Consider the following 24,383-nt stretch of genomic DNA (forward strand, 5'->3'; position numbering starts at 1 on the left):
TGTTTTTATTACTCATAATGTGACTTTGGCGATCACAGCTGGGCTCCAAGTAGAAAAATAAGATTCCTACCTCTCCCCCTCTACTCTCCCCCTTTAACCTCATCCTCTATAGGCAGAGGTGCCGGACAGCTGTGGCTCCTGCACCCTTAGGTGCATAGGGTTGGTTGGGCTTGCCCTTGGAGGGCTCACCACACGCCAGGAAGCAGGGAGGGCACGTTATTTGTGGGCTTCATCTCCAAAAGAGACAGCTAAGCAGAGGCTGGCCTGGGCCGGCACTAGGACCTTTCCCCTAAACTCACTAAGCAGACTGTGACTCTTCTCAAGGGGCTTGGGGGCTCGGGGAGGGGATGGAGTGGGGGTTCTGGAGAAAATTGCAGAACTATTTTCCTAGAAGGCCAAAGTTCCTGGGGCGCCTGGGTGGCTCAGTCGGTTGGGTGTCTAACTTCGGCTCAGGTCATGATCTCACGGTCCACGAGGTTGAGCCCGGCTTCTGGCTCTGTGCTGACAGCTCAGAGCCTGGAGCCTCCTTAGGATTCTGTGTCTCCCTCTCTCTCTGACCCTCCCCCATTCATGCTCTGTCTCTCTCTGTTTCAAAAATAAATAAACATTAGAAAATAAAAAATTAAAAAAATTAAAAAAAAAAAAAGAAGGCCAGAGTTCCTGCTTTATGGATGGAAGCAATAACACGGGGTCGGGGGAGACTGGTCGCTGATCGTAAAAGAAAAATCCTCAACTTGCAGTCGATGTTGGAGGGTGGATGTTGGATGGTGAAGGGTGGGAGCGGGGTGGGTGCAGAGGGATATTATCTACATTCTCGGTGTCAGGGCTCCGCTCAGCTAAGGTAATGGTATCACACAGCAGAAAATCACTCCTCACCCCTGCCTTGCTTTGGAGAGCAGTTCAAACTCCTCCTCAGGTCAAAGACCCTCCTGAGCAACCCTGACCCCTCCTTAGTTTGGTCTCCTGCACCCCTAGGCACATACCCTGGGCCTTTGTAAATGTCACTTCTTTTCTAGGGGTTATTTCCTATTCAGCCCTCAAGGCAATTGACTAGGAGCAGCTTGAAGGCAGATAATGTCTTACTTATTTCCTTATCCTCAGGCCTGGCAGAATAGTTGACTTCAGAGAGCAGTAGCGTCAGCTGAAAGGCAACCTTGCTGGAAAGCCTTCCCGGTGCCCCTAGGCTTGTGCTGGATGGTTTTCAGGACCAGGGCACACAACAGCTAATGTCTGGACAGGTTAACAGAACTGAATTCTAATTCACCTGGGAGCATGCCTGATGCTGCTTTTGATCCTAGATGGCTTTAAATAATCCAAAACGGATTTTCCCAATATTTCTGTAAAGAGAGGCATGGAATAGTATATTTGTTGTGGGGTTTAAACATAAAGGAGTTAAGAGATGGAAAGTGCCTCCTTGGTCAGCATAGAAATTAGACCAGACTGACATCTCACATTCTTTTTGTCTTTTTCATAATCAGAGAGGAAGTGGGAGAAGAGGAAAATGGGGAGCTCTAACAAAAATCCTGCCTGCTCTAAATGCATCTTGTCCTTGTTCTCTTTCATACTGGTAATTCTCATTACGTCATCCATCTGTAATTAAGCACTGCTTTGTGAGGTCTCAGAAAGTTTCCTATTGCTTCTTACTTTTTAGCTTTCCGTGTCTGCCTTTGGTACCCTCGGTGTTAGCCCACCACAGGATGTCTTTGCCCCTTCAACATCCAGCGCGGTGCCTTGCACATTTCAATGAATTCTTGTTAAGAAATTATTGAATATGTTCTGAGGCAGAAAGAAGTGAACATGAAACATTTCTCTCACGGTGAGAACAAATATTTCTGTTTCAGATACGAATCAGCTAGTCAGCGCAAATTGTGCTTCTATATGCTCACCAGGTGTAGGGAAGGGCTTTGGCTGAGATTGAGAAATTCACCTCGGGAGCATAATAAAGGGGGCGGGGAACTAAAGGCTCAGAGCCTCGAGGAGGAGGCGGAGTCACCGAGAGTTTGAGTATTTTCGTCCAATCAGAAGGAGGCCGTATAAGCAGAAGGGGGAGATAAAAGGGGCGCGGGAGCTCGCGAATCCTGCCCAGTTACACCAGCCCGCCAGCAGGAACCACAGCTCCTAGGCTTAGGTGCTCCTGCCCCGCGCGAGCGGCCGATTCCGAGGCAGACTCCAGCAATGGCCTTTGCAAATCTGCGGAAAGTGCTCATCAGTGACAGCCTGGACCCTTGCTGCCGGAAGATCCTGCAAGATGGAGGGCTGCAGGTGGTGGAGAAGCAGAACCTGAGCAAAGAGGAGCTGATAGCCGAGCTGCAGGTAAGGCGAGCGGGAGAAAGACGGGGGCTCGGTGGCATCCTCTGCCGAGACCGGCCGGGGCCAGCGCGCCCCACCCCCCACTCCCCGTCCCCGGTACCAGTCAGTCTTGGGGCCTCCTGAGATTGGAGAGTGGGGGAGGGAGGAGAAGGAGAAGAAACAGCCGCGAGCTGCAGGATGCAAACTTTGCGTTCAGTTTGCAACCGCGTGTTTCGCGCTGGCTCGCTTCCCGCCGGCATTGCAAAGTGCAGGCTGCCCGGACTGGTCCTGCGGGCTGCCCGAAGGATGCCAGCGCGGCTCCCCTGAGCCTTCGCGCGCTGTGGCCCTGGCAGCCTTGCGCCGCCCCCTACCCGGGCGCCGGGGCACTGGGGGAAGGGGCGCCAAAGTAGCTTCGCCGCGGGGAGCCCAGGGACCGGCGATCCTTCCCGGGCCAGGTCCTGGCTCGCCCGGCAAGTACAGCCTTCCTTGGGGGGTGGCCGGGGCGTTGGCGGAGTCCCAGCCAGTCTCGTGGCCGCCGGAGAGGCTGCAGGGAAGGCGGCCCGGCTGGGGCAGCAAACGCCGTACCCGCCTTTCGTCTGATGCAAGACTCCCGCGAGTTTTCCCCGCCCCTCGGCCTCCAGAAAGCTCTCGGAGGGAAGGGGGGCGGGCGGGGGGCGCCAGAGGTCCCCGGGCCGCCCCCGCAGCTGCCGCCCGGCCCCCGGGCTCCAGGCTTTAAAGCCCATGCCCGCCTGCCTTATGGTTGGCCTTATCGCTGGTCACGAATGACCAGCCTGGGTTCGAATCCGATCCCAAACGCCCCCAGGACATTTCTGTTTCTTAGCAAATCTTTCTCAGACATGTATCAGTTTGCCGTGCTGCACAGTTAGCGCAATCTGCTTCAAGTCTTCCTCTGCCTTGGTCCGGTGAGGTTTGGTGACCTCGTGCAACCTTAGGGCACTTACTTTGTGAGCTCTTCACTAGTTCCGCTCCCCCCACCCCGCCCCGTCCGCGCCCCACTGTATTCTCTCCCACCCCCAACTCCCACAGCCCCGCAGTGCCGCCTCCTACCAACCTCGCTCAACCCCGGCGCACATCCACCCCCTCCATTTTCTCTTCGGAGGGCCCCTTGAAGCAAACCACAGAGGCGGCAGCAGTTGCTTTCGCTGTGCCGGAACCACATGTCCTGGAAGCTGCCTGTGCTCCCTGTCTGCCCTCGTATCTGCGTGTCCCTCCCCGTCCGCCCCAGCCCTGCACCGCCACGGTGGTGTATCTGGGTATCCAGACCCCGTCTTGTTCTTAGAGAAGTGTCTGCCTGGTCCCTCCCTTCAAGAGGTGTGTGGACTAGTTAGGGAGCCTGGCCATCACTCCCAAGAGTATTGACCAGATGACACAGTACTTGAGTGCCAAGTGAGACCACCCGGCAACCTACCTTCTGCCTGTTCTGCTGCTGCAAAAGTGGAGACAAGGGGGCTGATCGGTCTGAATGGGGGTGGGGGACAAGGGCTCAGGACCAGATCCAAGGTAGGGCCGGATGGGAGGCAGGCACCTCAGCTTGTCTCCTTCTCTTTTGTATGGGTGCTGTCAGTGGCCTTGACTCGGCAGTGGCCAGAAGGTAGTGCTGTGGCCTCTAGACCAGCTTCTGACCCTCCCCTCCGCCAGAGCACCAGGTTGGGAAGAGTGGCCTCCCTTGGGCTTTGCAGCTTTCCTGTGGAAATTAGAAGTCCTAATTTCTAGGATTTCCAGGGAGGGACAGGGTGCGGGGATACAGGCAGAACTGAGCAGAATCCAGGCCTCACCAGTACTGGAGGGGTTCCATGAAGTTGAGAAGTTGGCTGGGTGGGTTGCTGGAGTCTGGAGCTACAACTTGGAAGGACATTTTAAAGGCACTGACAGATCCTGGCAGGCGAGGAGGGGTGTTTTGTCAGCTACTGGCCGGCATCTGTCTTGCTGGGCTGTTGGAGCCCCCCAAGCCTTCGTGACTGTCTTTGTAAAACATTCACTTCAGAACATCAATTAGTCGATCTAGGCAGCCCCCTGGAGGGGCCTCGTATCCACAGTGTCTTTTTTACTCTGGGTGGAGAGGGATCTGTGTTAGTGCCTCCTGCCCTCTCCCATTTAAATCTTCTTAACGCGGAGGGAAGCTGGAGCGCATTGCCGGCCCAGGCCTGGCCTCTGTACCCACTCTTCGCTGTTCAGGGCAGGCACAGTTTGCTCTCACTGGCTCCGTGGTGAGAAAGTACAATGACCCCTGAGAATGGTGCTTTTCAGACTCAAAGCAGATCCCCGCACGCTGTGGGTAGCGGGTAGCTGGTTTTGTGGGTCATGATTAGCATTTTAAAAAAACAAAGTAAGTAGCAGGGAGGAGGGCAGATAGGCTGAATATTATGTCATGAAATTTGTTTCAATGATGTGGGCACTTGTGCCTATGTGGTTAGTGAGCGTAAAATCACAACTTAAATAGATATTTCTTACTGTAAGTCTTAGTCAAAACAGTTTGGAAAACACTGTCTTGGAATAATAAACTTAGTGATACATAGATTTTTCTTCTGCTCTATTGAATAGCAGTGCCGGTCAGAAACCACTAAATCACATGCTAGTAGTAATGCATTTAACTTACTGAGCACATTTACATCTTTATCTCAGAATTTTAAGAAAGATAAGGGGAAAAACTTCCATGCAAGATTCCATCCTTTGAAAGGCTCCGTTAAAATAGCAAGTTCCCAGCCTTTGCACAGGGATGTAATTTGCAACAGTTAAGGTAGCCATGTACTTAATCAGGATGGCACACATTGTGCTAAACAGCATCTCCCTGCATTCTCTGTAGCTGGGGAACATGACCTGGAGAGTTCCGCTTCCCTCGAGATTTAAGTCAGAGGCACCAGCAATGCTAGCTAGCATCACCCTCAAGGCCAAACCTGTCCTCTTTGGGAAACGAAGCAGGTTTGAACTTGAGAAACGTGAACAGCTTTCCACTGCTGAGTTAGCATAGTTTTGTCCGGAACAGCTATAAATCCAGCAGAACACTGGCTGTTTTCCAGCTCTAAGGCAGCTGCAGAGAGCATTAGACGGCAGACAGAGTGGGTGCAGCATTGAGAGGTGCCAAAATGGACTGCAGGACACCGGAGAAGAAAGTTGTAGTCACAGCAAACTGCACGGAGGACGTGGGCGGATTGACACGGGGCTGCGGTTTGCCTAAGTAGAGGAGCCGGCAGCTTGGACCCAGGTCTTGGAGGGTTGACCTGTGACCTGAGGAGGGGATGGTACCTAGAAGTGCAGAGGTTTTGAGGGGTCACCAGGAAGCTCTCAAGAAATATGTGCTGATTGGGGTGCCGAGGTAGTGCAGTTGGTTAAGCATCTGACTCTGGCTCAGGTCATGATCTCCTCATGGCTTGTGGGTTCGAGCCCTGCATCGAGCTCCGTGCTGACAGCCCATAGCCTGGAGCCTGCTTCCGATTCTGTATCTCCCTCTCTGTCTGCTGTCCCCCGCTCATGCTCTCTCTCTCTCTCTCTCTCTCAAAAATAAATAAACATTAGGGGCGCCTGGGTGGCTCAGTCGGTTAAGCGTCCGACTTCAGCTCAGGTCACGATCTCACGGTCTGTGAGTTCGAGCCCTGCGTCGGGCTCTGGGCTGATGGCTCAGAGCCTGGAGCCTGCTTCCGATTCTGTGTCTCCCTCTCTCTCTGCCCCTCCCCCGTTCATGCTCTGTCTCTCTCTGTCTCAAAAATAAATAAACATTAAAAAAAAAATTTTTTTTAATAAATAAATAAATAAATAAATAAACATTAAAAGAAAGATTTGTAAGAAGCCTTTATTATTTTTGGTGTTGAGTCTTTGTTCTGCTATACATGGTGCAAAGAGTTTTTCTGCATGTTAACGCATCACTTTCCTTTAACTTTGTTTAGGGGATTTTTTCCATAAGAAATTTACATTTAAAAGATGGTAGAGCCTGAGCCTCTTGATCTTGATCTCTGGAGTCCTGGGGTTTAGAGCTTACTTTAAAAAAAAAAAAAAAAAAAAGGAAGGATGAAAGAAAGGAAGAAATTTACATTTGAAAAGTTATCAAATTTGTCAGTGTTTTCTTTTATGGTTTCTGGGATTTGGGCCTTGCTTATGAAGTTTCCCCATCCTGAGATCATAAAACTATCTCCTTACATTTTCTTCTAATGCTTATCTGCTTTTATTTATTTATTTATTTATTTATTTATTATTTTTTTAATGTTTACTTATTTTTGAGTGGGGGGTGGGGAGGGACAGAGAGAGAGAGGGAGACACAGAATCCAAAGCAGGCTCCAGGCTCTGAACCGTCAGCACAGAGCCCGATGCCAGGCTGGGACTCCTGAACCGTGAGATCATGACCTCAGCTGGAGTCGAACTCTTAACCGACTGAGCCACCTAGGCGCCCCCTAATGCTTATCTTTAAAAAAATTCTTTAATTCTTCTGGATTTTTAAAAATCTATAGTGAGATAGAAATTTATTTATTTTTTCTAAATTTACCTCATACCATGTATCACATAGCTCTTCCTATCCCCATCAGTTTGAATACTACCTTTATCATTTTCTCAATTCCCAGACAGACACAGATCTGTTTGTCTATTCCAGGCACACATGGCTCTGTTTGCCAGGTACCCATTTGGTTCTGTTGAGCAATTTGTCAGTTTCTGAACATTTTCGCCCTGGTTCTCTCCTAACTTATCCTTTCTTTCTTTTTTTTTTTTTAATTTTTTTTTTTAAGTTTATTAGTTTATTTTCGAGAGAGAGAGGAAAGAGAGAATCCCAAGCAGGCTCCATACTGTCAGCACAGAGCCCAATCGTGACTCAAACTCACAGACTGTGAGATCATGACCTGAGCGGAAACCAAAGGTCGGACGCTTAACCAACTGAGCCACCCAGGCACCCCTTGACTTATTCTTATGCTTACAGAACTCTTGAATGCTGTTGTATAGGTCTTCTGCCTCCTTATCACAGACAGGAGAAGGAATTTCCAGTGGTGGATTTTTAAAAAAAAATTTTTTTAATGTTTATTTATTTTTGAGAGAGACAAAAGTGTGAGCTGGAGAGGTGCAGAGAGGGAGACACAGAATCTGAATGAAGCAGGCTCCAGGCTCTGAGCTGCCAGCACAGAGCTCTATGTGGGGCTCGAACTCACGGACCGCGAGATCATGACCTGAGCTGAAGTCGGATGCTCAACCGACTGAGCCACACAAGCACCCCTACGGTGGTGCATTTTTGATCATGTGACATGTTTGAATTATTTAGGGAAGGAAGGTGGTGGTGGGGAGAATGGTGAGGGTAGGTTTCCATGGCCTCTCAAATCACTGAATTCATTTATTCAATGGAGTATTCCAGCTATCAAAATAATAAGGTATTTTAAAAAGTAAGTTATCAGCTATTAAAATAACCTGCTTTAGAGATGTAACATATAGATGAAGAGACCAAATTGCAGGTCAGACCAAGAACACCCGACTGTAAAACAGATGATACAAAAATAGGAGGAGGGAGTGATGTTAAATCCAGGGTTGTTGGCAAAGTTTTCATGGAAGAGAAGTTCGCTGTACCTGGAAAAGTTGGTAGTGGGTGGCCAGGCATGGGGATCCTTTGCTTTGGAGCCAAGAGCAGTGGACTTGAATGTGGGACAGTCAGCAGTGTCCCCATGTGCCCAGGCATTGGCTCATGTCCAACGAGGCTGCTTTATAGGGAGGAATTTCAAGCACCCTCGAGATTCTCCCTGGCATTGGCCAGTGTTGGCAGTGAGCCCAGATGGGGTGGTTCCTGTTCGGTTCCTCTAACTTTTCCGTGTGCATGTGCCTTGTACGTTCCGAGGTCACAGCATACACGTGTAATGGTGAGTTTTGGCATGTCTGTCACTGTGAGCTCCTTGAGGGGTGGGACTATGACTTACTCCTCTTGTGTTGACGGAGTCTAGCATAATGCCGGCTACATACCTACCAGAAGAGCCCTTAGCACAAGTAAAGTGGCTTCAATGCATCCAGAAAGTATGCATACTTTTTAGTCTAAAACGGCTTGTGTTTCTCAACAGCTATAGACTGGTTGAACTGTTCTCCCTTCGTCCTCTTACTTTGGTCTCTATTTTAGGAAATGTCTTTCTTTCAACAGTTTGTCTTTTCCTCACTTTTTAGTCGCTCAGCCAGCCAGCACTCACTGAGTGCTTCGCATGTGCCAGTCATAGGGGCTTACAAAGTAGAACTTGGTCCCACCTCTCCATTCAGCAGCAGTGTCCCACGGAAGAGGTCATGTCTGTTGAGCGGGGCCAGAGAGCCTGCCAGGTGCGATACCTATCCTCGCTCATTTCCTCATGCACTGGAGGAGGCCAGATCTCAAATTCTGAGCTCTTAGGGGAGGGAGCCGGGACTTGACTCCAGGCCTGACTAACGGCGGACCCTTCCTTACTCTGAATATATCCAAAGTCAGCTGGCAGGCAAGAACTCCCACTTTGGGCAAAGAGGTGCTGGGAGGTCTGGAAGACCGACTGTGGACCCAGATGTTTCTTCTGCCTCAGGATTGTGAAGGCCTCATCGTCCGCTCAGCCACCAAGGTGACTGCTGATGTCATCAATGCAGCAGAGAGGCTCCAGGTGGTGGGCAGGGCCGGCACGGGTGTGGACAACGTCGACCTGGAGGCTGCCACCAGGAAGGGCGTTCTGGTCATGAAGTAAGTCGAGGAGCCCAGGAGAGCATGTGGAGGCTCACCACGAGCAGGGAGGGGAAAACTTCAAGAAGGCCAGGGCAGAGTAGGAGGCTTTCAAGAGGATGGCTGGTCCAGGCTGAGCCCAGACAGGTGGTCCGTGCTCACAGCATAGTGGTGCCCCAGGTTTTTGACCAGGAGGCTCTCTTTGTAATCGCAAATCACTTCCCAAGCCCACCCCACAGATGTTTGAGCAGCAGTCTGGTTCAGAAAACGGAAGAATGTTAGTGCATCTGTCTGCATTCCCTACTCCAGCGTTGCCCCTTCCCCTCCACTGCATCTGGGGTCAGGTTTTCCTGGGCTCTGCTTGGCCGAGCACAGCCTTTGCTTGTTGAGTGACTATATTCTTTCCCTTCCTCACCTCCCTTCACCCTTCTGCAGGCAGGAGCCCAGCTGCCCTTTCACACTCCAGGGCCAACAGGAAAGGGGTCCTGATAGAGCTGTTTTTGCAGAAACTCAGAGCAGAGGTCACGACTGCGTGCCAGGGCTAGGCCACACTTGCCTCTGGCTCCCGTCTGGCACTTAGACGGTGTGGCAAGGTTATTCTAGCCCACTTCTTTCTTCTCCAGCCTCTTCCCTTCCCTTGGGACGCTGTGTCCTCAAAATCTTGCCCTCCCTTCCCTCCGATTCCTCCTATAGCGGAGGGGTTAATTGGTCATAGCCCATCCTATGTTCTTGCCCTGGACACAGAGGCAGTGCCCCCAGTCCTGCCCCTCCTCTAGCATCCCAGTCTAGCCTTTTTGATAGGTGGAAAGACAGGCTCTGAGAATCCTTTTATCTTGACCTTTTTTTTTTTTTTTTTGTAGGATTGGTAGGATCTCTTAATTTTTTTCCTCCTTGTAACTTTCATTTCCAGAGATGGAAAGATCCAATAAAGGAAAAAGGAGGCTAAACATGTGTGTTACACTTGATCTTAGCCAGAAGGCCAAGAAGCAGTGAATATGTGTTTTGTTTTGTTTTGTTTTGTTTTGTTTTTAACATTTATTTATTTTTGAGACAGAGAGAGACAGAGCATGAACAGGGGAGGGTCAGAGAGAGGGAGACACAGAATCTGAAACAGGCTCCAGGCTCTGAGCTGTCAGCACAGAGCCCGACGCGGGGCTCGAACTCACGGACTGCGAGATCATGACCCGAGCTGAAGTCGGCCGCTTAACCGACTGAGCCACCCAGGCGCCCCTATATGTGTTTTAATAAACTATTCCAAAAACAAAAAACAAAAAACAAACAAACAAACAAAAAACCCCACAAAAAAAACCAAAGAGACTTTGAGAAAAGAAAAATACCTGTGTGAGTTTCAGCTCTATTCTCCTGTCTGTGAAATGGGCAGAGTCAGCATTGCTGTGTGTGTGAAGGTGTGAGGAAGCTTTCTCACTTCAGAACTTGTTGAGAGATAGGAGGAGAAGTCAGTCAGGTGGAGGTAAAAATACTAGCTTTGTGATTGATAGAAGCCAGGCTGGGCAACTTGATGAAGGTGTGTGGCCAGTGGGCTGACCTGAATCTGATGGACTTGCTCACCCATCTCGGGCGCAGCCCCGGTAAGACAGATGACACAGAACAGCGGGAATCTGGGCCTCCTGTAGGCAAGTAGTTCCTGAAAGGAGAGCAAAGAAAAGGACTGAGCCACATCTATATCTTCCCATTGAGTGAGACACTTCTCTGCCTGCAGAGAAGCGAGTTTGAGTCAAGAGGCCAGCTATGTTTCTCTAATGGACGTCCCTCTGCATGAAAACATAGAGTCAGGGCAAGGGGGTTGTCTTCTAGCCTTGGGATTAGGGGAGGGGTCCATCGGAGAACCCAGGGGGGAGGCATGGGGCTGGAGGTTGTAAGAGCGGGTGAGGTGAGAGGGCGGGAGCGCCAGCACACCGCACTCAAGGCTTTCTGCCGGGACAGGAGTGGGGATATGGGGTCTGGACCTACTGAAGTCCCCTCTCTCCTTTGCTCTTCAGCACCCCCAATGGGAACAGCCTCAGTGCTGCGGAGCTCACCTGCGGGATGATCATGTGCCTGGCCAGGTAAGTCCCTGACTCCTGAGTGGAGCCAGTCTCTCTGGTGTGTCAGTTGTTATGACCTCCCCAAACAAAGTGACCCGGAAACGCTTGGTGACACACAGACTGCTAAAAATGCGTCAAGGCCATTAGTCCTTTACGGAACGCTCCTTCGTCGTTTCCTGCTGTCTATGCCACCCTCTGGCTTTTCGAACTCTAAGCCTCAAAAATAAGGTTTCTGCTCCCTGGAATATCCTTCCCGATTATCTCTTTTTTTTTCCCCAAGTCATTCCATTACTTTATTTTTATCACACTCGTTATTAAAAATTCAACTAGGGGCGCTTGGGTGGCTCAGTCAGGTAAGCCTCCAACTTTGGCTCAGGTCATGATCTCACGGTTTGGGGGTTCGAGCCCCGCGTCGGGCTCTGTGCTGACAGCTCAGAGGTGGGAGCCTGCTTCAGATTCTGTGTCTCCCTCTCTCTCTGCCCCGCCCCCACTCACACACACTCTCTCTCTCTTTCAAAAATAAATAAACATTAAACAAAAAAAAAATTTTTTTTAATTTAACTTCACATAGATGTAAAATAGAAGAAATGCTCAACATTTTTATTTACTTGGGAACATTTTTGAGTGAACTAATGCCAAAATGTTACAGCCTCCACGCCTCAGGGACTTCTCATAACACCACAGGTTCCCAAACTTTGTTGCACATTGATATCATCTGAGATGATAATACTAATGCCTGGCTTGCACCCCCAAAATTCTGATTTAATTGGCATGGGTGAGACTTGGCATAGCGATTTTTTAAATAAACTTTTTTTTTTAAGTTTATTTTTCTATTTTGAGAGAGAGAGAGAGAGAGAGGTGTATGGGCAGAGAGAGGGAGAGAGAATCCCAAGCAAGCTCCATGCTGTCATGACCTGAGACTTGATCCCATGACCCGTGTGATCATGACCTGAACCGAAATCAAGAGTCAGAACGCTTAACTGACTGGACCACCCATGTGCCCCAATAAACTTTTTATTTTCAGAGTTTTAGATACACAGAAAAGTTGTAAAGATAGTAGAGTTCCCATATACTTCATACTCAGCCTCCCCTATTATTAATACCTTACATTAGTATGGTGGATTGGTCATAACCAATTTGCCAATATTGAAATATTGATACATCTTTTGTAATGATAAGGCTGAGATTTAAATTTTTTTAAATATTTTTTTAATGTTTTTATTTATTTTTGAGACAGAGAGAGACAGAGCATGAGGAGGGGAGGGGCAGAGAGAGAGGGAGACACAGAATCTGAAGCAGGCTCCAGGCTCTGAGCCGTCAGCACAGAGCCCGACACGGGGCTCGAACTCACAGACTGTGAGATCATGACCTTAGCCAAAGTCGGACACTTAACTGACTGAGCCACCCAGGCGCCCCTAAACATTTTTTTCACGTTTATTTATTTTTGAGAGAGAGCACAGGGGAGAGGCAGAGAGAGAGAGAAAGAGACAGAATCTGAAGCACACTCCAGGCTCCGAGCTGTCAGTACAGGGCCTGACACAGGGCTCAAACTCATGAACCCCGAGATCATGATCTGAGGCAGAGTCAAACGCTTAACTGACTGAGCCACCCAGGTGCCTCTGATACACAATTTTTAACTAGTCTTCTCCATCATCTTTCTCTGGATAACTCTTATTCTCAAGATGAAGCAGGAGTATTAATTCATCTAGGAAGCTCTCTCTGGATCTCCCAGCTAGGCTGTGTCCCTCACTGATTCCCCTGGCCTTCAGGACTTCACTCTGTCACTGTCCCTACAGCTCTTTATTGTAACATAATGGAGCAAAGCTGCTCTGGGATCCCTGTACCTACCTGTGGATTCTTAACACAAGAGAACTCAAATGGTCACATGTCTTGCTCTTCCAGCAGGAGTTCTGGGAGTGCAGGCCTCTTCAGTAGAGGGGACGGCTTAGGAACTCATGGATATGGTGCACATAATGTGTTCGGTAGTAAAACGATGGTATTGAGCACTGCTGTTGAATAGGCCATTCAGGCACTTCTGTGGTCAGTGGGGAGGGCAAGGAGCCAGTGGACAGGTCAGAAAGTTCACTGGGTCCCTTCTCACACCCTTAGATCCTTAAACCAGGGGGACCTAGGCAGACAGGGCTCTTTACTCCTCTACTCGGGCCTGAGGCTTCTAGGGCTGAGAAATTAACTCTCTCTCCCTCTCAAACCTGTTCTCCTTGAGGTCAGGGTCTGGAGGAGTGACCTTTGTTCTAACTCTTCCCCTACCGGAGCGCTTAGGTATTCACTGATACTCATGGCCAGTGAAGAGGAAAGACTGGAGAAAAGAGTCTGGATGGGGTCCCTGAGCTGGCCGTCTACAGCTTCCAGAACCTTGGGGCTGGGTGTATTTCCCCTTGGACAACTGTAGTAGCCTGATGTCCTGGTTTCCCTCGTGCAGTTAAATTCAGCGGTGTTTTTGTTTTTTGAATGAGGGACTTCTCTATCAGCTTTCTATCTAATTAATTCTCTTACTCTTCTCTGGAGGTGGAAAGAAAGGCTTGGGAGCCAGGAATCATTTTTCTCCTGTTCCAGGACCCAACTAAAGTAGAAGGATTTCAAGGAAGTGAAATTTCCAACCTCTCATCCAACAACCTCACTCATCAAAGATACGTCAAAACTAAGAAATGAGCACCCTGTGGGACGCCTGGGTGGCTCAGTCGGTTGAGTGTCCAACTTCGGCTCAGGTGATGATCTCCCATTTTGTGAGTTTGAGCCTGGCATTGGGCTCACTGCTGTCAGCACAGAGCCTGCTTCGGATCTTCTGTCCCCCTCTCTCTCTGCCTTTCTGAAAGGAAGAAAGAAGGGAAGGGAAGGGGGAAAGAAAGAAAAGAAGAAAGAAAGAAAGAAAGAAAGAAAGAAAGAAAGAAAGAAAGAAAGAAAGAAAGAAAGAAAGAAAGAAAGAAAGAAAGAAAGAAAGAAAGAAAGAAAGAAAGAAAGAAAGAAAGAAAGAAAAAGAAAAGGAAGTAAGGAAGGAAAGAAAGGAATGAAAGGAAAAGAAATGAAAGGAAGGAAAGAAAGAAAGGAAGGAAAGAAAGGAAAGAGAAAGAAAGGGAAGGAAGGAAAGAAAGAAAAGGAAAGAAAGGAAGGAAAGGAAGGAAGGAAGGAAGGAAGGAAAGAAGGAAGGAAGGAAGGAAGACGGCTAGTCTCTCATACCTTCTTGTGTGTCTGGTCAGACTGCTTTTCCAGCAGGGTAGCGACAGCACAGTGGGAGCCGTGGATGTGAGGTTGAGAGCGTTGGGCAGTGTGGGTGGAGACAGGGCCTGAATGGGCCTCACAGTGGGGGACTTTGAACAGATGGCAGGAGTTCCTGAGGTTCAGGAGAACAGTGACACAGAAAGAAACAGAGGGGAATGCAACCTCTCCCCCGCTTTACCTTCTCCTTTTGTGAGTCAGGAGGCTACCATTTGGTTCTCAGGAGACCCCTTGCCCCCATCACGGTCCTCCCCAGACTGGTCCTGTGAGGACCCCGAAGCCTGAGGAGGACTCGTGAGTGCCTGGGTATAGCAGCTGGAGGGGCTTGGGAGTGTCTTGTGCCCCATGGTGCCACATGCACCTGTCTTAGATGGTACTGTGGGCTCAGGAGGGCAGAGAGGAGGAAATAGCAGGGCTTGGGGGTAGCAGTGAGCCAGACCTGAGAGGAGGCCGTGGGCTCTGTCTCACTAGGTTAGAGCATGTTATCAGGCTAGCTTTGCTGAGAAGCAAGCACTTCCTCAAGGCAAGTCATTGTCCTTGGGACATTCCTGAAATGAGGACCCACTACTGAGGCCTGATGGGTCTGATGGGAGCTTCTCCCCGTGAAGCGTGTTACTTGAGCTTTGTGAGCTTACCCGTGACGTCACGGGGGCACAGATGCCCCCCTCAACCGGCCCTCAGATGGAAGTGTGTCGGCCAATGTGTAGACCACGAAGTGTATTTTTTATAAGAATTCAGTGAGATGGAGATACATGAACAGCATGTTGGAATCTCTCTGTTTACACACTCGTGCTTGTGTGGGTGTGCACATGCACACACACACACACACCGCCCTGAGTTTTGTGACTGGCGGGAAAGACTGCATTTAAATACTTTGGAGTTTAACTGTGAGGGTGATGTCCTCCTTGGCTTTGAGTCAATTCAGCTACTTCCAATGGGTGATGCCTGCTCAGGGTGTTTAGTCCCCGCCTTGTCTCTCTCCATGCAGATGTTGTGAGCATTACAGGTGCTAAGATGTGTCTAAGCATTTTTTTAAATTTATTTTTTTATTTTGAGAGAGCGAGAGCACTCTTGCATGGCGGCAGTGGCAGCGGCGGGGGGGGGGGGGGGGGGAGGGACAGAAAGAGAAGGAGAGAGAGAATCCCAAGCAGGCTCCGTGCTGTTAGCTTGGAGCCCGATGTAGGGCTCGAACCCACAAATCGTGAGATCATGACCTGAGCCAAAACCAAGAGTCAGATGCTTAACCAACTGAGCCACCCAGGTGCCCCTTGTCTATGCATTTCTTATGGAGTGTCTAAAATAGAGAAGGTACTCCTTAAACATTTTTTTAATTTTTATTTATTTTTGAGAGAGAGACAGAGTGTGTGTGGGGAAGGGGCAGAGAGAGAGGGAGACACAGAATCCGAAGCAAGGCTCCAGGCACTGGGTTGTCCTCGTAGAGCCTGACGTTGGGCTCGAACTCATGAACTGTGAGATCATGACCTGAGCTGAAGTTGGATGTTTAACTGACTGAGCCACCCAGCACCCCACTCCTTAAACATTTTAAACATTGTTTCCTGTCTCCCTTTTGCACTTCCAGAGAAGCCTAGATGACATAATCTTACCCTCTCACCTCTGACTCTGCCCTAACTTCCTTTGTCCCCTCCAGAAAACAGGTGGAGACTCAGACCTTTGTTTTAACCAATAGGAGGAAATAGGCTGGGTGTTGGGGTAGGAGTTGGTATGCACCGTGGCACCCACCCGTCCTAGGGTAGCTTGAGACTGCTGCGGCTTAAGAAACTGTAAGGAAGAATTAAATAACCAGCTGTCTGTTGATACAGTAGAAAATGCAGGTGGCAGCCTTTGATGGAAAAACAAAATGAAAATCCTTGAACTTCCTTAATGAACCTGATGTCTTCAGAGTCGCTCAATACCCCATTCGTTATCCCTGGGAACCCTGGAGGATTGGCTCTGACTTCTTACATGCCTAGAGTCACTTGGTGGTTGAGGTGGAATCAGAACCTTGACCCGGAGTCCTGGCTGGAGACAGAAATCCCAGGGCTCCCCTGTCAGGCCTCGCTGGGCGGTTTCCCTCTGCTCCACTCCCTTGACCCCCCTCGGTGTCTCTGTACCTGAGCTCCAGACCCAGACTGAGCCTGGCCCCCAGGGGAATGACTGTCAGAGGCGGCCGGTCAGACCTCAAGCCCTGCCTCCTGCGTGGGCCCCAGCTGAGCCTGTGTCTGTCCTTGCAGGCAGATTCCCCAGGCCACGGCTTCCATGAAGGACGGCAAATGGGAACGGAAGAAGGTGAGTAGCCGGTCTTGCCCCGCCCCGCCTGGCTCGGTGCCTGGGGTCCACTCTGCTGCTCACTTTGGCTTCCTTGCTTTTTGCTTGTTTGCTTGCAGTTCATGGGAACAGAGCTAAATGGAAAGATCCTGGGAATTCTTGGCCTGGGCAGGATTGGAAGAGAGGTGGCCACCCGAATGCAGTCCTTTGGGATGAAGGTAAGAGGCTGGCAAACCCCTTGGACGTGGGGCTCTCTGTAGCAGTTTCGGGAAAGGCAGCCTTGCTCGAGAGAAGGTAAAGGTTTTTTCCTAGGAGGCTCTGACCCTCCGGTAGAGCCCCTGACTAAGTAGGCAGTGTAGCCGGGGAGGGGAGGAACGTTGGCCTGCCATTCTGGATACCTGACCTCAAAATCTGGGAATAACTTGGTTCAGGCCACTCAGCTCTAGGGGGAGTAATTGCCCTGAGTCCCGTGGAGCAGAGGGGTCTAGTGTCCTGCCCTTTTCCTCCCCTGCCACGAGGGCTCGTTGTTTTGCCGTGTCTGTTCCCTGTGATAGTTTAGAAAAACAGGAGCAAATTTGGAGCCTTCTAGCAAAGCAGCTGTCCATCCACTGGCTGGCTCCACTCCATAGTGCAGAAGAGACAGCAATGTGCTTCCGGGTACACCGTGATACGATGTTAAAGCCTGCGGTGGCTGAGGCACGACATATTTCTCAGAACTCTTCCCTGACCCCCGTCTCCCTCCAGGACCTGCTTTATCCCACTCTGGGAACTCAGTGGTTCTGGCTGAGCGAGGGGCTGTCATTAAGAGCAGTGCCACCCCCTGAGGCCGGTCTGGGAGGCCTCGCAAAGGGGGAGGCTGCTGAGCCACACATAGGAGAGCACCTGCAGGGGCCAGGGACCAGGCAGCTGGGAGTGCTAGCTGACGTCTCCTTACTCACCGGGGCTGTCGGGGGATCGTGTGTTCGAACTGCAGCCAGGAAGGCTTTCGTTAAACATAAAGGAAAACAGTTTTGACAAGCAGATCATTTCTAGAAAAATTTTCATAGACCTGCTATGGCATTCTCCCTTTCTCCTCTTCTTCCTCCCTTTCTTGTGTCCTTCCCCCCGCCTCCCCACTTCACAGAGTTAGAAGGAACCTTATAGATTAACCCTTACTTTTATACTGATGTCTGGAGTTTGTATGTATTTGCTAAGACTTCCCACAAACGGAAGGTAGACAAGAATCCAGGTGGGTGCCCCATGATACCGCATTGAACATCTTCCTCTCCCTCCTGCCTCTCTTCCCCACCACATTTATTTATGCCAGCCAGACATCTTCCCTAAGCCACGGCACGTTTTTCGAGATCCCTGGCCCAGCAGGATCCACTGGTCATGAGAACAAACCAAAGCCATCCCTTTGGTGCAGGGGCAGCGAGGTGCCATGCGCTGAAAGGTGTGCTTTCTCCTCCTCTCTTTTGTGAGGGATTAACATAAGGGCTCTGCTCTAAAAGCAGGGGTCAGGGCTTCACGTAGGTGCTTCACTTGGGGGTTCTTCTGTCCGGATGTCTCTGGAGGGTCATTGTCGGCTGTCTTGCTTTGGGACATGATCTTTGGAAACCCCCGAAACATCCCTGGGAATGGTCATTCCCCCCACCCCTCCACCCTTGCCAGCAGCCCTGGTCATTTCGGAGTGGCCCAGGTAGCCTTTGTTTATACTGTTTGCTCACTTTGACGGAGCTTCCTAACATATTCCCGAGCCCAGGTGAGTTTTGCCGCAGGGCAGACAGATTACTGACCCGCTTGGTCCAGATCTGCTAGGTTGATGTGAGCGGCTGCAAAGGGCAAGATTTTCCAAAGGGCGAGGAGGGAGGATCGTTGAACAAATTGTGAAAGGGATGGGTTTATCGGCATCCAGGCAGGAAACAATGATCAGTGTTTACTAGACGCAAATTGTTTTCCATTGGCCTTGTTCTGCCTTTGGAAACCAGCAGTAAACTGATGGATGGTGGGAATCCCCAGATGTCTTGTACCTGGGGGATTTAAGATTTTATTTTAGTTATATAATAGGTGAATGCCTTCTCACAAAAACTGACATCTAGATCCTTATCTCCTTGGGTACCACCCCAATCCTGGTCTCACAGGTAACATCACTTTAGCGTGTGTCACCTTGGACTTTTTTCTGTGCGTTTACACGGAATGCATACAGTTCTTTGCCTACAGAGGGATTCTGTGCCCTTTGAGAATAGACTGTTATACATGCTGCCAACATAAAAATGTATGTTTTGTAATAAATACATTTACCATATTTTTAAACTATTGCGTAGAATTCTGTTGTGTAGACAAATAGCCTTTTATTTAGCCATTTCCTCAAGGATGGACATTTAGATGGTTTGGAAATGTGGACGTCAGTAAGACGTTGGTGAGGTCTTTCATGATACCCTTGGGATTAAGATGGAAAACGTGAGCTTGGTGCTAAGGCTTTAGTAACTGGTTGAACATAGCCCTGTCTCCATCTGGAGGGAGATGGTCCAGGATGGTGAAGGGCTCTCTGCCTTCTCCACCTTTTTCATCAATGGCCTGGATGACAGGAAGCAGGGAGAGGTGGTTAATTCTCAAGGGTGTGGAATGAGATCCTAAAAAACATAAGAAGGCTAGAATGCTAGTTGGGCATCCTAACAGGAAGTCTAGCTAGAATACCTATCAGTGCCCTACACATGGTCCCCCAAAGCAACTAAACATATATTAGATGTAGAGGTGTTGTTAAAAAGCTTTTGTAAGGGGGGAGACCTTTGGTTGACAGAAATACAGTGTACAGTTAAAAGTGGCATGGCTGATAGGAAGGTCATGTGATTTTTGGCAGCATTAAAAGAAGCATGGCTTCCAGAACAAGGAAGGTGACATTTCTCATGCTCTGTACCAGTCAGACTCTGAAGTATTATGAACCCAAGCTCTGCGAGACTGAAAGTTCTGGAGATGGAAGGTGATGGTGTGAGGTTCCTGTCTATACTTCCTAAGTAAGGGTTGAAGGCACTGGGGTCACTGAGCCCCATCGTGACTTGGGAGGCATCCTGGGAGGCTGCCCAATAGCTAACAGGCAGTCTGTAGAAGAGTATTGCTCTCTAAGCAGTGGATCCACGGAGGACCAAGAGGTACAAGCCCGAGGGAACAGAACTACAGCCAGAGCTGGCCCCAGATGGAAGGGAGAAAGCTAAGTCTCCCACTACTGCAGATACACCTGTGAGACTGGTTGAGTACTTGGCCGGCATGTGTGGACGAAGTGTATGCATTGGCAGATGTAGAAGCAGATGGCCTTTAAAACTCTGGTATCTCCAGACACCCCTTACCCATGGGCTACAAGTTTCTTTATCTGTGGAGTGGTCCTTAGCAGGGAGTTCACTGTGCAGTTGTTGGAAATAGAATAAAACTATTAAGGGCTGTAGTTTGTTACAGTAACTTGGGCGAACACTGTGGTTGAAGACAGAGTGGACCAGGAGGCGGAGGAGACTCCGAGGAGTCCTGGTTGGGCGGCTCAGGCAACGTGGCTGAGCATGTGCAGATTATCTTTATCATCCCCTCCCCTCGGGTCTTACCCCGGGCTTTAATCTGTCACCCAGGCTGTTAATCACTAATGAGGCTGTTAATGGATGACTAACATCCAGCCCCTTCCACAGTATCATGATTTAAGAGTTGACCCCTTCATGTCACAGGAGGGTTGGCAGAGACCCTTTTGTGCTCAGATGTGGGGGCTGCCCCCCCTTTTTTTCCTGTCCTTTCTTTGTCACTATCTGGTCACTCAGGGAAGGGGGGATATCCTGGACCTTAGCTCTGTTAGGGGGCTTCCCAGCAGCACCTGGTTGAGTGTGTGTTGGGGGAGAGCCCTTCTATGCTGTCGTTCCCAACGAGCACAGGCCTGGAAGGAACCTTCCCAGGCCCGCCGAGAGCAGCTGCTGACTGGCTCTGGGCCTCATGGCACAGATGTGTGTTTCGGGATAATTCTGGCAGCTGGTAGCCTGCTGGTGGTCTGGGTCATCTGAGTCAGGCTCCATGGCATTCTTTCTGCCTGAAGACTTTTCCCAACCTCGTGCCGAATCACAGGTTGTACGCTTCGGAGACATTCACGCTGGCGTGTCCCCTAGAATGTGTGATCAGACCCAAGCCCGCCAGGAGCTGAGCCTTGCACTCTCTTACCAAGGTTTTTTCCTGAGGAGCAGACAAGCATCTCTTGACAGTTACTGTGCGGCCAGTGTCGTGATGAATCTGAAGTTGGCCCAGAGGGGTGGACATTGAACCCAAGGCGCCAGCTCTCACTGATTTCTTTCAGACCCAGCTAATGTTTACTGAGGTCTCCCTGGTCAGATACTGTGCTCACGATGACCCCTCGGGGTCAATATTATCATCCCAGTTTTACAGATAAGGAAACTGAGGCCCAGGAAGGCTGTATGATAATGTTCCAGATAATAGGACTAGTAAATGGTGGAGTCCAGCTGAAACTCCAGGTTTCCTGACTTCCAGTCTGGTGCCCTTTGTCGTGCACCAGCACGGTCTTCGGTCCTGATCTGCACCGGCTGCATGGTGCATGATCCATGCCGTGTCTCTGTGCTCCTCCTTTCTCAGGACAAAGCCTCCCGAGGCAGGCAGCTCCTATCTCAGTCTGGTAACTGCAGTTCCTGCTGCCCTAGAGTACTGATTTTCAAGTTCTTCCCAGAGCCTCAAGTTCCAGAAAGGTGCCTTAGGGACACAGGGAGGGGGACCCTTGGGAGACAGTAGGTGGTGGGGCTCTGGGCCTTCACCTCTGCAGCCTTGGTCAGTTTTTATATTGGGTTTCTGGTAAGATTTCATTGTCAAAGGGGAGAGAGTTCTAAGGCAAAAAAATTGGCTGTGGGGTAGAAAGGGGGTATGACGGGGAGGCGCCTTTCCTTTGAAGGCCCCCTTGCTCTCTGGCATCCACTGCTAAGCCAGAGGGCCCAGTGTAGGCGTAGGCAGCCTCTCCTGCCTTCTGTGTCACCAGCGGGGAGGTGGCTGTGCATGAAAAGCTAGGCTTCCGCTGCTGCCCAGCAACAGGAGGCTGGTGAGGCCGGGGTTCAGGCGTGGAGCCCCTCTGCGGGTGTCCCTAAGTCTCCTCTAGGAATAGTCATCGGATGGTATGTATCTGGAATTGTTCCAACTTCTGTCCATCAGGACATCTGACCCTTTCCAGGACCTGTCAGGACCCTACTCAGACATTGGTCTCCTGGGCCCAGTGTCACTCTTCCTACTCCCCACTCCTCCCCTAATGGTCTCCTGATGTGAGAACCCCAACTCCTGGCTGAGTTCAGCTCCTGTCTGCCCTGAGGATCTCGAGTGAAAAATGCAAACGGGTTTTCTCAGCCGAATTCTTCCCTGCAGTTGTCTACAGCTGAACAAGAGAAAGAAAGCTGAGTCAGGGCCCGTTGACCACTGTGGAAGATGCCCATCTCCTCCTTCCCCATCTCCCCCTTTAGCTATAGGCCCCTCCCGTGGGGACGCTGAGCCAGGCTCAGCCCGCAGGACCCTTCCTCCCAGCATCCCCCCGCTGCTTCTTGGCTCCTGAGAGCCCAGAAGCCCTAGCGTTGCGTGAACTTGCCTCCATGAGGCTTGGCTTTGTGACCTCTGCTGGTGTTCCCGACCTGTCCCCACTCACATGAACAAAGTACATCAGGATTAGACATGAACAGGGCCATTGTTCCGGACAGCCTCTGAGCCGGCAGACAAAGAGGACTTGTAAGGACATGGGCAGAGATCCTCTCTCCTCCCCCGGACACCTCATTGTCCCCACGAAACGAATAGGTTCTATCTGAAGGGAATGACCATTTGGGCTGGGGTGGTCATGACCTTGTGACCTACAGCCTCTCCCCCCAAACCTCCACCTTGGCTTTCCTGGTTCCACGAGGCTGATGATGAAAAACGTGATCTGAAATCTGTACCTTATTCATAACCAACCATTTTCAGTTCCTTCTCTGGAAGGGCTGAATTTTATATAGAAAGCTTCTTTGCTGTGATTTTCTAAGATAACTTGTATGTTTCCCCCAAAGAATTGGTGATCAGTGGGGGAAACAGTACAAAGCACAGGAAAACATACAGGAGCAAAAAATTCCACCACACAGAGGTGACCACCGCTAAAGTGTTCAAGTATTATGTGTTCTGTTCTGTTTGTTTGTTTTTGTTTAATCCTGGGCCATCTCTGAACATTGTAGGGTTCACCTGTAACGTTTCCGGGTTAAGGGAACTTTTCTTTTCAAGGAATATTGAATTATTGAATGTTGGAGCAGGGGAGGACTTTGAAATCATCCACCTAATTCCTCTACTTAGGACTGAGGACCCAGGTCCAGGCCTCCTGGTTCGGTGTCCGCCCCTTGGCTTCTGCCGGCGTGCCCAGGTCAATTGGCTGTCCTGCCTTCTTGAGGACATTGATGCCTTTGAGATTTTTATGGCTGCTACATCTCTTTCCCCCAGTCAATGCTGCTGACATGGACCAAGCTGAAAGAGAGAGTTCGGGGTCGACCTGGGTAGACCCGACAGAAAGTGGATTAAGTCTTTGCTGTTGAAAGAGGTGTGATGCTTCATGGCTGGTTGCGGGTTCTTCCCAGCTTCTTGTGCTGGCTTGGTAACCTTCAGAGCGTTGCCCTTGCTGAGACATGTGCGACTGGCACCCAACACTGGTTCTGATGCAGGAGAGAAGTGTCTATTTCCTCCACCCCTGTCTTCTCAGGAGGGGCTGTGAGCCTCCCTACCTGATGTAGAAGGATGGGCACTATGGGCACAGGCCCCAAAATCCAAGCACTGGTTCTTGTCCCCACGCCACCATTTGCCCCCTGTGTGACCATGACTAAATCATTTCACCTCGCTGCCTTACTTTCCTCATCTGTAAAATGGGGGAAATCATCGTGCCTAATCCATTGGATATGACATAGTAAATGCAAAAGGAGTGTTCGCCATTATGAGCGATGACTACTCCTCCTTTCTTCTTTCTTCTGAGCTTTGTCTTCTCCAACTGTCCTTCCCTCACCGGTATCTGATGGCCTTTGGTAAATACCATGAGGCTGATGGAGTCTGTACCCCCGGAGTTTCCTGCCTGCCCCTTGTCTCCCAGGAGTCGGCCTCCCTTCCTTCTCAGCAGCCTCGGAGAGGTCACTCCGCCTGGGGAATCCCCTCCTCCCCTGTCAGCCCAGAACGTTCTTCTGGGTCCCTCCCCATCCACGGTTCCTTTATGTCTCCCTTTCCTCCCTCTTGACATCCTTGTTCCGCACCCCCATCAAACTTGTCTTGTTGAAAGGATCCGTCTCCCATCCTTTAGACCTCTGTGTGATTAGTCACCAAGTCGTGCCTTCCAAGACAAGATGCATTTTAAGAAACTTCAAGAAGGAACCAAACTTTCCTCGCTGATGTGTCTACACCACTCCCCAGTGTCCATTCTTGGTCTCCTTGATCACACTGCCCCCACCCCCCGCTTCCTCACTCTGCTGAAGTTGTCAGTGCCCCTGCCTGCGCTCTGACCCCGTGGGTCCTGGGCCACGGCCAGCCTGTCCTCTCTTGCCTGGTTGTACCCCACAAGTGCGTCACTGCTCCCCAAGTGGTCGTCCTGCCTCTCCGGGGCTCCCTGCTTGCCATGAGTTTCTGAGCTCCACCTTTCCCCCCGCACCCCCCTATGCTGCTTTTGCATCTGTTGATGGTTAAGGGCCTGGGCCTCCCTTTGCACTCGGGGCCCGCTCCTCCTAATGTGTGAGCCCCACTTTCTCCAGCTCTAAAATAGAATAGTGCCAGCCTTTACTGTATTATTGTGAGAGGTAAACCAGCGTTTGGAAAAGTTTAGCAACAGTGGCTCACTAAACGGCCACCGTTATTAATAATACCAATACTAAAATTAATAGTGACATCAGCTCCTCTCTCTGTCTCTCTCTCACTTC

At 50.2% G+C, this 24,383-nt stretch overlaps 1 protein-coding gene across 1 annotated transcript in view; it reads left to right on the forward strand.

Annotated features, from left to right (window-relative positions):
• The first annotated feature begins 2,056 nt into the window (after positions 1–2,056).
• PHGDH (phosphoglycerate dehydrogenase) overlaps positions 2,057–24,383 on the forward strand; it is a 31,980-nt gene continuing 9,653 nt past the window's right edge. The window contains exons 1-5 of the mRNA XM_007075687.3: positions 2,057–2,313; positions 8,808–8,959; positions 10,939–11,004; positions 16,449–16,503; positions 16,602–16,700. Coding sequence (XP_007075749.1) covers positions 2,176–2,313; positions 8,808–8,959; positions 10,939–11,004; positions 16,449–16,503; positions 16,602–16,700 — 510 coding nt within the window. The 5' untranslated portion in view covers positions 2,057–2,175. The remainder of the gene's footprint in view (positions 2,314–8,807; positions 8,960–10,938; positions 11,005–16,448; positions 16,504–16,601; positions 16,701–24,383) is intronic.

This window comes from Panthera tigris, chromosome C1, assembly GCF_018350195.1.
Source record: "Panthera tigris isolate Pti1 chromosome C1, P.tigris_Pti1_mat1.1, whole genome shotgun sequence".
In the NCBI taxonomy this organism is placed as follows: domain Eukaryota; kingdom Metazoa; phylum Chordata; class Mammalia; order Carnivora; family Felidae; genus Panthera; species Panthera tigris.